Source organism: Ambystoma mexicanum, chromosome 9, assembly GCF_040938575.1.
Source record: "Ambystoma mexicanum isolate Mex_15411 chromosome 9, UKY_AmexF1_1, whole genome shotgun sequence".
Taxonomy (NCBI): Eukaryota; Metazoa; Chordata; class Amphibia; order Caudata; family Ambystomatidae; genus Ambystoma; species Ambystoma mexicanum.
This window is the reverse complement of record NC_090931.1, coordinates 554,504,922-554,518,335: the sequence shown is the minus strand read 5'-3', so window position 1 is coordinate 554,518,335 and position 13,414 is coordinate 554,504,922. Positions and strand designations below refer to the sequence as shown.

Sequence of the window (13,414 nt, the reverse complement as noted above, 5' to 3'; positions counted from 1 at the left end):
TGGGGGCAGACCTAGGGAGAGACATTGAGGATGCATTATGGACACATATCTGTAGAATGGTGGGACGGTCAATGATCTTGTTAAAATATAGACATCAAGCAATAAAATTAATACACAGATGGCACAACCCTCCCCCCCCCCTAGCCAGGCTAGCAAAGAAATGCAAGGGGTACGACCCACAATGTTGGAAATGCAAACAGGTGAAGGGAGATTATGTACACATGTGTTGGGGGTGCCCTAGAGTGCAGTCGTACTGGAAGGAGGTCCTTGCATGGATTAAGGGGGTGAAAGGGATCCATAGAGCACTTTCGCTGTGGCTCTTCCTTTTTGGGGTGGCGTTAAGGGAGGGGGGGACACATGTTACAGATTATGCTGGTCACCGCCAGATGCTGCTTAGCTCAGCAGTGGAAAGAACCCTGCATGCCTCTGGGAAAAGGAATGGGTTGCTAAGAAGATTAGGGTGATTTATGACATGGAATATCTTACTCATGTGTTGGATGAGTCCCGGTCTATCATTGAGGGCTCTTGGCTACCCTTCTTTGACACATACGGGCACTAGGAGAGGGTAGGAGAATGAATCTGCTAGATCTGAGGTGACTTAGATAAGGTTGGGGGGGACAGGAAACCTCCATAGGTGGTCAGCCAATAGACCTGGTAAACTGATGGATGCAGGAACATGGTGAACCCTGAAGCTGGGAAAATAGTTTTCTTGTGAAAAAGGGGACTACCCTAAGTGTGAACTCTATGGACTCGATGTGAATCTGCTGCATGGGGAGAGGGGCAGTCGGGGGGGGGGGGCGGTGGGAAATGGGGGTTTGGGCCCCTCTGCTCTTTGACCTAAAGGAGAAGGAGTAACGATGCTTTGTAACTGTTTCTTTTTTCTGAAATGCTAATAAAGTTCAATTTGGAAAAAAAATAGAATGACCATTCCACTCTATCGATGGCTTTTTCAGCGTTCAACGAGAGTAGAATGGCTGGGTCCCCCCTCAGTGAAATCTTTTCGATAAGGTGACACATCCACCGTATATTGTCATGGGTCTGTTGGTGCTGGATAAATCCAGCCTGGTCTGGATGTATTAATTTTGGTAGAAGTACCTCTAATGTTGTGGCTAATATTTTTATGAATATCTTTGCTTCTGCATTGACAATAGCAAATGGCCGATACGATCCATATCGTGTTGGATCTTTGGCCATTTGGGCAAAAGGATAGTCTTTGCTTCCTCCATTGTCTGGGTTATTTGACCACTTTTGCCAAAGGAATCAAACGACGAAGTTAGTTTGGGTACTAGTGCCTGTTGGAATGTCTTATAAAATACGGCTGTGTAGCCATCAGTCTCCAGGGATTTATTTAAGGGGAGGTTCCTAATAGCCTGTAGAACTTCATTATTTGTAATATCACCTCCAGTGCTTCACACTCCGCCTGGGACATTTAAGGTAACACTAGTGACTGCAATATATGCTTTTTGTAACGGTCCTTCCGGCAGTTCTGATTTATACAAACTGCTTAGTTATTTCTGGTGTAGCAGTTACCCGAGACCCCTGCACATCTACTATCCCCTGGATCGTTTGCGAGGCTGCCTTTTGTTTAAGCTATCTAGCTAATAACCTGTCTGCCTTATTGGCCTTTACATTTTCTGCTGAATCTGGAGTATGTTCTTTCCACCTTTTCTGTTTGGAGACGGTCCAGTTTCCCCATAACATTTCAGTAAGCCCTGTGTAACTTTACACCCGAATCCAAGACCATTTTGTGTAGAATCTCCTGTACTTCCTGCTCTAGTTCAGTTCCTAAAGTTCTCAATTGTTTCCACCCCTGTGCTGACAGAGCTATTAGTTCCCACCACCCCCCTGAGCATTGCTTTAAAGGCATCCCAAATGACGTTTTCAGAGACACCAGATGTGGAATTAATATCAAAGAATTCCCTGGTTTTATGATCCAGATCCTCCCACACCACCCTATCTGCCGAAACCCAGGTGGGGAATCCCTAACTCCAGAGTCCCCTCTGACCCCTCCACCCTGTTCTGCTGCCCGTTGATATCATCATGATGGGGGCATGGTCAGAAAGTGCGATAGGGTGGAGAGCCACCTGCATTATCCTGCCCAGAAGTGTGGTAGAGGACCAGATGTAGTCCATTTGGGAGAAGGAGCTGTGTACATGGGAGAAAAAGATGTATCCCAGATTCGACCCTCATCTTGCAGCGTGAAGTCCTCCATCTTTGACCTAAGGGAGAATTAAGGCAGTGAGTGGCCCCCTGCAGTTTCATTGCTTATGTTTCTCTGAGAATAACATGCCATATTAAAGTCCCCCAATACCAGCATTTCCCTCTTGCCGAGCGACTCTAGGTCAGAGAGGACTGACCTCAGAAACCCACCCTGCCCCTTTGATCCTTGCCTGAAGCCAATCGGAACCCCCGCCACTTTACACAAGCATTACACAAGCATTCGCTTGCAGGATTAGCGAGTATTGCCTCAATTTCACTCTATGCCAATCCGCCATTTTAATATGCGTTTCCTGTAATGCTACAATGTCTGGGTGATGGTGTGCCAAGTGCCTTTCTAGCTTCTTCCTCTTCACTGGGGTATTAAGCCCCCTTACATTTAGCGTAAGAACACTGACCATGATGGATCTCTGTGTGATAGTAGGTTATTAAATGTATTGCCTTGGTACCCCCGGCCCACGAGGGCCCCCGTAACTTAGGCCCTCCCCCCGAACTTACCCACAAACCCCACCCCATCCCTCAACATCCCTCATCTCTTTCTTCCCCAACCCCCGACCATACCCACCACCCACTCACCCTGGTGCGAGCCAAAGACCCTGCCTACTCCCTGGGCCGGTATCCTAGTGATTGGGCTCGCACAACCTACCATGGTTAACGGCCCATCGTTGATTCCAAGCCAGGTGTAAATCTGGAGCCTCCCTCCCCAAAGAGCCTGAAAATGTATTTGCAGCGACCTACTAAGAAACCGTGTGACATCCCTTATCGCTCAAACGTGTTAGTAGGTCACTACAGATTGTGTGTCCTGCTTTTGGCTTTCCTGAAGCGGAAGGCCCCAGGGCTGGGGTAGTTTGCGACTCCACTTTGCTGGACACCATTCCCCGATCCCAGGGCGCAGGGGGAGTTTGGGTTTAGCCCTTGTCGTGGAGTTATATTCTTCTTATTCGATATACAGAAACTGGATCCCCTACTCCGTTGTAGTAATTCGATTTTGTTTCCCTTCCCACTGGAAGAGGAGGCCAAAGGGGAAGGTCCACTTGTACTTGATCCGCTTTGCTTAAAGTTCCTTCCGCACTGCACACATGTCCCTTCGCTTCTGGAGGGTAGACTGTGCCAGGTCCTGGTAGAGATGAATTTCAGCACTATTGTATGAGCAGCACGCAAGATGGCTTCCTTCTGGGGGTACTTTGCTAGCACAACCAAGACATCTTGTGGCTGCGCTCCCGGTGCCTACCTTTTGGGCCCCGTTCTGTGTATCCTGTCGAATGGAATGTCCCCTGTCACTTCGTCCCCCAGAAGATCAGAGAATATGTTTTGTGCTGTGTCCCCTAGCTTCGAATCTACTTCTGTTTCGGGCCCATTCCTGATGCAGATATTCGGTCTTCAAGACCTGTTTTCTAGGTCCTCGCATTGCAATTCCACATTGAAGGAGACTCGCGCCATATCTGCCAGCCCTTCATCCATTTTACGGGTATCTTCAACAGTTTCCTAGAGGGACTTTTCAGTTAAGTCCTTCCTTAAATCTGCGATTGATTGCTTCACCTCTCCCATAAATGCTGCAAATTGTGTTTGGAAAGTAGAGGTAAATTTGGCTTGAAACCCTGAAAGTACGCTTCTACGTCTGCTTTTGATGCGGCCATCGTTGTGGACAGGCTGCAAGGTTCTATGTCGACCTTGAGGATCCTGGGCCCTAGCCCAGCATCTCTGAATAGAACCTTTGCCATTCCCCCTTCGTCTACCACAGTTTGCTGGGTGTGCCCTTCCCCTTGCTTCCCGGCATCTGGCTCACTCCCACAGGTTTTTCCTTGGTGTTAGATCTGCCCAAGCCTGCCCCTCTGGGATCGGAGGCCCCAGAGCGTCCTGCTCTTCTATGTTCCTTTCCTTGCCTTCCCCCGGGCTCGCCTGCGAATGGAAAGGCGATCAAGGCCCACGGATACCACTCACTGCCCTAACCCTGTTTGTTATTGCTCCTGCGCTCCCTCCAAATGCGGGGTGAAGAGTCCACACCCGCCCCAGCCGAAGGGCTCGGAGAACCACCGGCCCGCTGCAATACCCAGGGGCTGTGTATGTAGCAGTTTGGGCTTAGCCCCTCCGCCCAGGAAGCTTACTGTGAGAGTTTCGCTGTGCCTTGATGTCCTTGTTCCGACCTTGGCGGGCAGCGATGGCAGGCCCACCCACTCAATGGGATCCGGCTCGTTTAGCAGTGGCCCTCCTGAGGCAATATGGTCTGTTCCGCCTTGTTAGGTTAATTGGGTCTGGGCCTCCGTCTCTTAGTCCTGAGACCTATTTTGTTCATTTTACAACTTCTCCACCAAGCTCCAAACCCCCTTCTCTCCGATCAGTGACCCAGCTGTCAATCTCAGTCTGAAATTCACTCAGTTTCAGTCCTGTCACTAGCATGTCCCCTGTCACTTAATGTGGTCCTCCTTTGTTACACAATTCTCTAGACAGAAAACCTCTGTCTAACCAAGTAAACTTTACTGAGGTCACATACCGGATGCAGGATGTTAGAAGTAACACCCTCTACCCCACACCACCCTGCCACTCACAACATAGCTTTGGTCGACCCCAAAAAGACCAGAGGGCTAGACGTAGGTGTGTCATGGGTCTGTGGTATTGTTTTCCACTGTTCTCCACTGGTCTGAGTTGGGTCATGATGATTTGGCAATTGTTTTTTTTTGTTTTTTGTGCCATATCTTGACATGAAATCTCACATGGTGATTGGCGAGGTCACAATTTGAGGTTTCCTTTTAAATGTGGAATGTACCTCCTTCCTCCCAGTCGACCTGTAACAGGGAAATATGGCAAACAGTACACCCTGCAATACAACCTAAATGCAGGAGATGGCTAGATGCCAGGTGGTGTCCCCGAGTTCTTAATTTAACTATCTGACCACCCAGCAACAATCCCGTAATGGATCCTGTAGAGGGAAAAGGGATTCATCCCAGCCCCCACTCCAAGTGTAATTTGTGGATTAATACCTAAAACACAATAGATTTGGTCTTATTTTAGAACTTAAGCCCCCATTTGGATGAGATTTCAAATTACTATTAAGAACAAGATATTAACATTAGTAGCCCAAATTCTCTTGTTCGCATATTCGATCTGAAGCCATAGTGTGTAATATTTCCCAATGGCAAGGGGTCACAGCCTGATGTTGCACCCTCCTCCCAGTCCTGCTCTATATTTAGGTTGCAGGGTGAGAACACCGAACTAGGTCTATGTAAAAGATGCCACCCATTGTCCAGCCTGGAGGTAACGCAAAGAGACTGATAGGATATCTCTAGGAAATATACATCACAATAGCCTTCACTGTATATCTGTTACATAACCAACAACATAGAGACCTTGCTCAACTGCAGGCTGGCGTGGTCAGATAGAAAGTTCCTGTCTGTCATCTTACATTCTACCCGTGGAGGTGCACACTGCTTTTGTCCAATTTCTTATTGACCTTGGTGTCACAGGCTTGTGACATCTCCAAAACCTTTATTATGAAAAGAAAAAGAGGGTTTGGGGAAATTCTACCTATCCCTGACTCAAAGAGGGGTTGCCCTGCCTCAACAAAACCAAGGAACATCCGTGTCAGGATGTCTAAAGTAAAATCCCTGTCCTTTGTCCAAAATCTTAAAATGACCCTCATACACTAAACTCAATATAACGTGAAATGGGGAATGTCTCTTGGCTGAACACCTGCACCTTCCAAAGTTCCAAATATAAAATATCCAAGGTGCAGAAACCAAAAATGAATAAAGTTCCACTACAGAAGGGCATTCTCTTCCCCAGAGTCTTTCTGGTTATTCGGTGTCACTTCTCATATATTCCACAATCCCAAAGGGGTGGCTCTTCCCTTGAGTTTTCTCAGTTTACACAACACTTTACAGTTCTTTCTCTGGACCCCCAATGCCGTTTTCAGAAAGGTGTATGGTTCTTCCATTTTGGTCCATGATTGAAAGAAAATGGAGGGTTTCTTCACTTGTTTTCTCACCACTTTCTGGGGGCCTCTGCCCCCTTCTCCAATCCCTGGTTTACTCTCCTGCCAGGCTTTCTATTTTGCTACTTGCGTGCAAGTCCCAGACTCGCTGAGTGCATGGTTTACTCCTGTCTGAGCTTTTTGAGTCCTCTCAATATTCGAGTGCAAATCCCATGTTAACACTCCTCATTAGTATTTACTTTCTTCTGTATCCAGGTAATTATATCTTTCATATGTTGGTCCACTGATCCTTCTCCAACTGTGTTAAATGTCTCGGCTCCCTTTTGTGTGTTTTTGCTCTTTACTACATCCTACTACATCCGCCCTGATGCATCCCGGTCTTCTCTGGCAGTTTCAGAATCCCTCGTGTCACACCAATTCTTCCACTGTCCGTCTGCTGCCTGGGAGTGTGTCTCGTCGGCTTCTCTGTTCCCGCCTGGCCCCCTTCTTGCACTCAGGATGGCAGCACAGGGAACACTCTTCCGCCTGGCTTCCTTGGACGCAGACCTCGCCAGCTTCTTGGCTCCAGTCTGCAGCTCGCTTTCCTCCCATGTCCCAACCAGCATCAGGAGGGCTGACTCGCCCTTTCTGTTGAGGTGTTCCATATTTGAATATCCCGGCACCTGCTAACATCTTCCAGTGACTAGAACACAGCATTGGCTGGCTGCTTCTAGTGATCTTCATCACTCCATCCTTCTTCCTCGTCTCAGTGTTCTAAAAGGGGGGAGCGTGTACATAAGCTCCAGTACTTGTAGCTTCATTGTTATTAAAATAGGAAGGATGTACATAAGGTCATGTTCAGTAAATAGTGGAGATTCTTTATCCACACCGCAATATGTCATACAAGAATGGGGGTTAAGTAAATGAGTGTTACCAGGAGTGCAGGTAAAGACCTGTTCTGACCCAGGGGTCTGTCTTCTCCTCCCTAAGGGATGTCCTCCCACATGTGGGCCTCCCACAGAAAGCCACCCCCAGTGTAGATGGCTTCGGCCATTCCCTGGCCACATGAGAGGAGATTTCCTCTGGGGAAGTAGTGATGAGCTAGCTACATTTAGCACAATACCCAGCATGAGTCTCTTTCCATGGAGGGTACCCTCGGTCACATAGAAGCTTCAAGAGGAATAGTAGCAGAGCTTACCATTGCTGATGTCGTCCAGTTGGGACCAATGCTGGGGAAAAGTTCTACAGTCCTCTTCCTGTAGTGTCGCAAACCATTCCCCGCTTTCCCTCGGGTCCCACACAGTATTGCTAATTCTTTGGTACTTTGCAGTGCACCTGGAGCAAGAGGTCACCCCTCCCTGGGCCAAGCGACAGAATCAACACACCAGTACATGCTGCCTATAGGAACCCTACCGAGTCTGCCAGCCCCCAAATTGGACAAAAACCCCAACCCCCACCAAGCTCTATAAGCCTCTTCTTTTTCCGAATATAATTTTTCAGTCTCTTCCAGGCACATTCTGTCACACAGGGTGACCAGCCCATTGTCCAACACATCTGGAATTCCTAGTGTCACCCATAGTGGTGCCAATCATAGTCAGCCATCGTATAGCAATTGCATACCAACGAAATGGCGGGCATGCAACTATTATCCTACTTTTCAAGTTACTATTATGCACTATACTCGGTCATTTTGATATTTATGGAAAGAAAAGTTAAAAATATATATAGTTTAAGACTGGCACCGCTGTACCTCTCAGCTGCCATGAGTTTTACAGCATGCAGCAAAACCTTGCAGATAAAAGAAGTCGATGAATAGGTATGTTTTCTCTGAATATCATGTTAAAGGGGCAGATCAGATTCACTACAATAATATTTAAATATTTTTTAATATTTTCAGGCACACTTAGAAGGCTAAGATTAAGAAATGACCTCCCTTTAACCAATACACATTTTCTGAACAAAGCACAGCAAAACAGGCAATTTACTTGAAACATTAAGTAAAGGTGAACAAAAATAAATTGACATTTATTTTGCATCATCTTAAAAATATACTTGATTCCCCTGAAGAAGGTTTACAACAATGAGAACTAAAATATGTTTGGCTGTGGGCTTGACCAGAGACAGCCAAAGGGACATCTTTTAAATATGTTAAGATGTTCTGTTGATTTGTTTCTTTTTCATGTATTGGAATCGGTAATTTGTGTGTCTTTGTTGTATTAATATATGTTGTGTTTAGGCTTAAAGTATGTACATTGCGCTACTTGGGTGTATAAGTGTGTTAGGGCTTTGAAATATAATTTAATGGCGTAGGTTCTCTTGTGTACTTGAAGTGTTGTAGAACATAGCATAACACTTTATATGGTTAACATAGTAACAAGTTAACTCTGATTGGTGGTTCATTGGGAGATGCAGATTTGGTTTTTTGAGCCGCCTAACTAATAGCAGTTGTTGTTCTTATATTAAACACACTTACCCCCAAACAAATCTATTTACGTTTCCACAGCATACATAAATGCAAATGTACCAGAATAAAACAGGTGGCGTAGCGCTTTCTATATTTTATAAATGGTGATGAGCAACCCCGGGGCATGCTGGGCTTTATTAAACTAAGGGTTTACGTCTCTGTCAAGTAAGGTTGGTTTCCAAAGCAAGAGTTTTTTTTAATTTTTTTATTTTGCTGCTAATCTGCTAGAGGGGCATGGTTTTTAAGATTTGGGCTTGATGTTTGAAGAGGTTGATTATGCCAAGTTCTGGTTTTCTGAATAGGAACAGAGGTGAAGAACAAACCAGGCCAAGAGTAATTATAATGGCCATTACTAGCATTCGTTTGAGTACAACACACCAGTTGATTTTTAGCTTGTTTAAATCCATATAAAGATATGCTAAAGAAAAACACCTTTATAGGGGAAGCGTTGAGGTGTAATAATGGAGAGATTGATCTCATCTGTGTTTGCCCGCGTGTTCTGCTCTTGGGATTTTCGTTCATGGCACAGACCAGTTAAACCAGATCTTCCAGTAGAAATATAAAAAAAATAAATCCAAACCACCATTCCCAGATTTTGTGTTTACGTCATTTGTAATGCGCCATGCGAAATAAAGATTATTAAAAATAATAATGGGGGCCACATCAGCCTTTTCTAATAGACAGGGTTGCCACCCCTCAGTCTGAACGACCACCCCAACTGAAGAAGAAAAAAAAGCCTAGTGACTTGGCAAATGTGGATATAGCAAGGGCAGAGGTTCCACAGCTATCTTGCCCTCGGAATACCACCTGTTTTGAGGACACCTCCAGGTGTTCCTCGACCAATAGGATGCCGCCCATGCTTAATTGAGTGCCACCTGCCTGACAAGAAGTTGCTTAGGCAATGTCACCCTGCCTGGTGACATGGCAGTTGGGAAATTGCGTTTGGCATAGTATTTTAAATGCTTTCCTCCTCCTGGATCTGGGCTTTAGTTTTCTGGGAGGATGTGTTTGGGGTTTTCAGGTCCGATGTTTCTTTGTAGTCACACTCCCATTCCCCCCAACCCTTATTCCCCTTTGAGCCATCTGAGCTGTCACTGGAACTTCAGTGTTAACATACCAATCTTACCACTGCCTGCTAACATCCCTGCCTGCTAGCTGCTTCCAAGATGTACAGTGCCTGGCTGATGTCTTCTGTTCCTCAAACATCTACACCAGGACCAACAGTTTATAGAAGGCGGAGCAATGACTATTTCTTATATCACACTAGAAGACTGCGCGTTCAAGATTGCAATGAACTTTTTCCATTTCTTACTGGAAGTGCCAATCCAAGCCAAAGGTTAGGTGTCTGAAGAATCCAGCAGAAGGTGTCCCCACGCCCACAGAGCCCTTCGGATCCACAATGATGATTAGAATTTGTTTTGAATCATGGTTTCTTGATAGTTTAGGTGGCACTCCTATGCATAGCTTTGCAGAGTATGTTTAGAAAGGGAATTTCCTATGGTTAAAAGAATAACGGACATTACATTTCAGAGTCTTCCTTTGGCAAAATGATGCTGCATGGAAAATGGTTTATCAGTGTACATGGCTTGTTTTCTGTAGAAGTTTGATATTAGAGCCACTAACAGTGTTTGTGTTGTTTTTTTGTGTGTTTTTTTTTTGAGTGACGCCTATAGAGTTTTGATGCAGTGACAGATGTCCTTGTCCCTTCGCGTACCTACCTCAGAGAGCTTTCTGCCGTCAAGCAGCAAGTCCAAAAGCTGGAAATTGAACTGTCGTGGCTTCAAAAAGCAGTGAAGGTCAGGTACTAGTCTTCTCTTCTCAAAGTTGCTAAGTGACTATTTGTCTTGTGTGACACCTTGAGCCAGTTCTGGGTTTTCACTTTGCATTTTGAAAGTTCTATTTTTTTTTTTGTCTTAAATTGTGTATGGTAAATCATGTGAGTCCTCTAATGAGAAGGAAAACGGCTTAATTAGCCTATTCTGTGGGAAAGTACCCTCGGGAGTGTTTACATTAGCGTTTTTACCCACAGTACCTTACCAGTGGAGTAATATTATTGGCATGTTGGTCTGGTCCCACTAAAAGGCATGGGTACAAACATGCAGGCAACTGAACTCTAAACAAGAATACCAACGCCAACCTGGCATCATCAGAGAGATGAAGCTGTGTCCATGGTAGGTGCCCACATTTGCGTTACCCTTCATAACATAGGGTTAAAACCCAAAGTCTTTCAAAATTAACAGAACCTGGGAGAGCCTATCCACTGAGGATAAACACTACTTTAATATTCTGTTTGGTAGGAAGATGCCCACTCGGGCGGGTCTGCAATCACGTTTTAGCCCACTGTGTCATAGCAGAGGAGATGCATCCATTTGCATATAATTCTCAGCATGCAAAGTGAAAATCCAGGACTTGCTGCAGAGTTCACAGGGGGCCACCTTGAAGCCTTCATATCTTGCAATCATATTTTGTTTGTATGTTGCAATCAAATGTTGTGCCATTTTTAAAACGGAATATCCCTGAAATATGAATTGTAAGAAACATAATTAAGAAAACATGACCAAATGCCATTACAGTTGCTGCAAGCATCTAAAGAAATAAACGGGAAAAAAATATTGGTTTTGTGCTTCCAAAGTTCTGGGTGTAGTATAAGTTAAGGTTTTGATTTAATATCAGTCTTTTTATCTTAATGAGCAATTTCCTGCCTTTTGTCTAGGCAGTAGTACCCTAATCTCTTCTTTATACCCCGGTGAAAGCTGTTGGGGAGTAGAAGCAAGTAGGTAGTGTTATGTGCATATAGTTTAAATTTGCTTTGGGGCACTGACCAATCAGGAAGTCCGATTTACTATTTTTGAAGTCCAATGTTTACCTCTTCGCATTACTTATTAACAAGTAAGACCTTTATATTTGCTGTAGCTAAAGGAGAACAATATTTGCTTGATGATTCAACCAAGAGATTATGCATGTGAATTTTCACTCCATATACTTTTTAAATTTTAGAACGGAGGAACTACCATTTCTTTCGAAAATTCTTCTTGCCCACAATGTCACAAATCTTCAATTTCGAACAATGAATTTCTGGCTATTTCCAGCAACGTATTACAGCCAGCGACGCCATTTCCACCAATGCCGCCTGTGTTACCAACTTTGTTGCCGCAAGCACCTCCACCACCTCCTCCGCCTCCCCCTCCTCCTCTGCCACCACCCAATTTATTTATGCCAAAGCCGGTAGTGGTTTTGAAGAAAGTTGCCAACACTCTAAAGGTAGGTAGCTTTGTTGGGGTTACACTGTGCATTGCATGCCTGCACGTGTTTCGTCATGATGGGGTGTTTGTGTTATTTAAGACTCTTTTCCCCTTCTATTTCACTTATTTTCTCTTTCTGTGTTTCACAAATTCTTTTCAATTTGAATGAGTATTTCTGTGCTCAGTTCTTTCTTTATTTGAATGTAAAAAATGTGCATCAATGATTGAAAATAAAAATGACAATACAAAATGCACTGTAAAACATGGATGTATAGGTGAACCCATATACCAAAAACATACAACGGTAAGACAAAATGCTAATTAAATAAGTAAAAGAATAAAAAGATGAGACCCATAATCTGTCCCTTAACACTCCATAAACCCTAGGACCAAGAAAGAAGTAGAGTTTTCTTTTTTAAAATATATATATTCAAAGTGGACCAGGCTTTGACTTCTCTTGATAGGCTGACAGCAGGTACCTGGAATGATGCTGGTCTGAATTCTTTGAGCAAAGATAGAGGACAGTCTCATTGCTTCCCACCGGATAAGCCATTGCTTAATTTGCATATGGAGATCATGAACACATCTGCATTCTAATCTTGCCACACAAAATAAGTATGTTTTACAGAGACTCATTGGAGGCCAATAGTAATAAAATAATAAAAAATAGGCTGAAATATGGTAGGAGAACTGGTTGCACACCTACGTTCCAGGCCCGATTGTGTTCCCTATACTAGTAGGAAATAGAGGCTGACAGCCTCTGGATCAGAGCTTGTGTAGCACAGATACTCAAAGAATAGACTTGTTCCTAGCCCTCTTAAATACCGTTGCAAAACCTTACAGTAAAATACTTGCATCCAGATTGGGTAAGGGCCTCCCTCATATAATCATTAGTGATCAGATAGGCATTATTAAGAATATGGGTGCTTATGCTAACATCTGGCGGATGGTAGATCTCATTGTCCTGGCCCCCCAAAATCACTTGAAAACGATCTCTCCTGTCCCCTAGACGCACACCGCGCCTTCAACACTATGTCTTGGCACTATCTGAAAGTACTCTTACCTGCTTATGGATTTGGCCCAAACTGCTCCAGGTTGGTTATGGCAAGCTTTCAGATCCCGGCCACCACAGGCTCAAAATAAATGCCCTCTGGTCACCCCTGATCGCCCTGGGCAGTGGCACTAGACCGTTTTGCCCCCTGTCCCCCTTAGTATTCGCACTGACAATAAAACCACTTGCACAGCGAATACGAAGTCATCCCTGCATCTCTGGGCTAACTTACGGAGGGATCACACATAAGGTGCTGCTATATGCTGATGATGTCCTGTGTTTTCTCCAGGATCTGCTATCCTCCCTGCCAGTGCTCCTTGGCCTACTAGATCAATTTGCCTCGGTGTCGGGGTTTTGCGTTATCAGGAGAAATCGGTAGGGCTGACTACAACGGAACCTCCTGAGGTGCACACCCTGAAAACCACTTTGCCCTTTCAGTGGGCTGATCGTGAGATCACACATTTAGGGGTCCACATGTCCACATCACATCCACCTGCAACGCCTTACTGAGAGCTAACATCCCAGCGCTGTGG

At 44.9% G+C, this 13,414-nt stretch overlaps 1 protein-coding gene across 2 annotated transcripts in view; it reads left to right on the top strand.

The window, feature by feature from the left end:
- Positions 1 to 13,414, top strand: part of PRR11 (proline rich 11) — a 231,101-nt gene that overhangs the window by 98,623 nt on the left and 119,064 nt on the right. For both annotated transcript variants that reach the window (XM_069615149.1, XM_069615150.1), the window contains 2 exons: positions 10,262 to 10,384; positions 11,586 to 11,849. In XM_069615149.1, the coding sequence (XP_069471250.1) occupies positions 10,262 to 10,384; positions 11,586 to 11,849 (387 nt within the window). The remainder of the gene's footprint in view (positions 1 to 10,261; positions 10,385 to 11,585; positions 11,850 to 13,414) is intronic.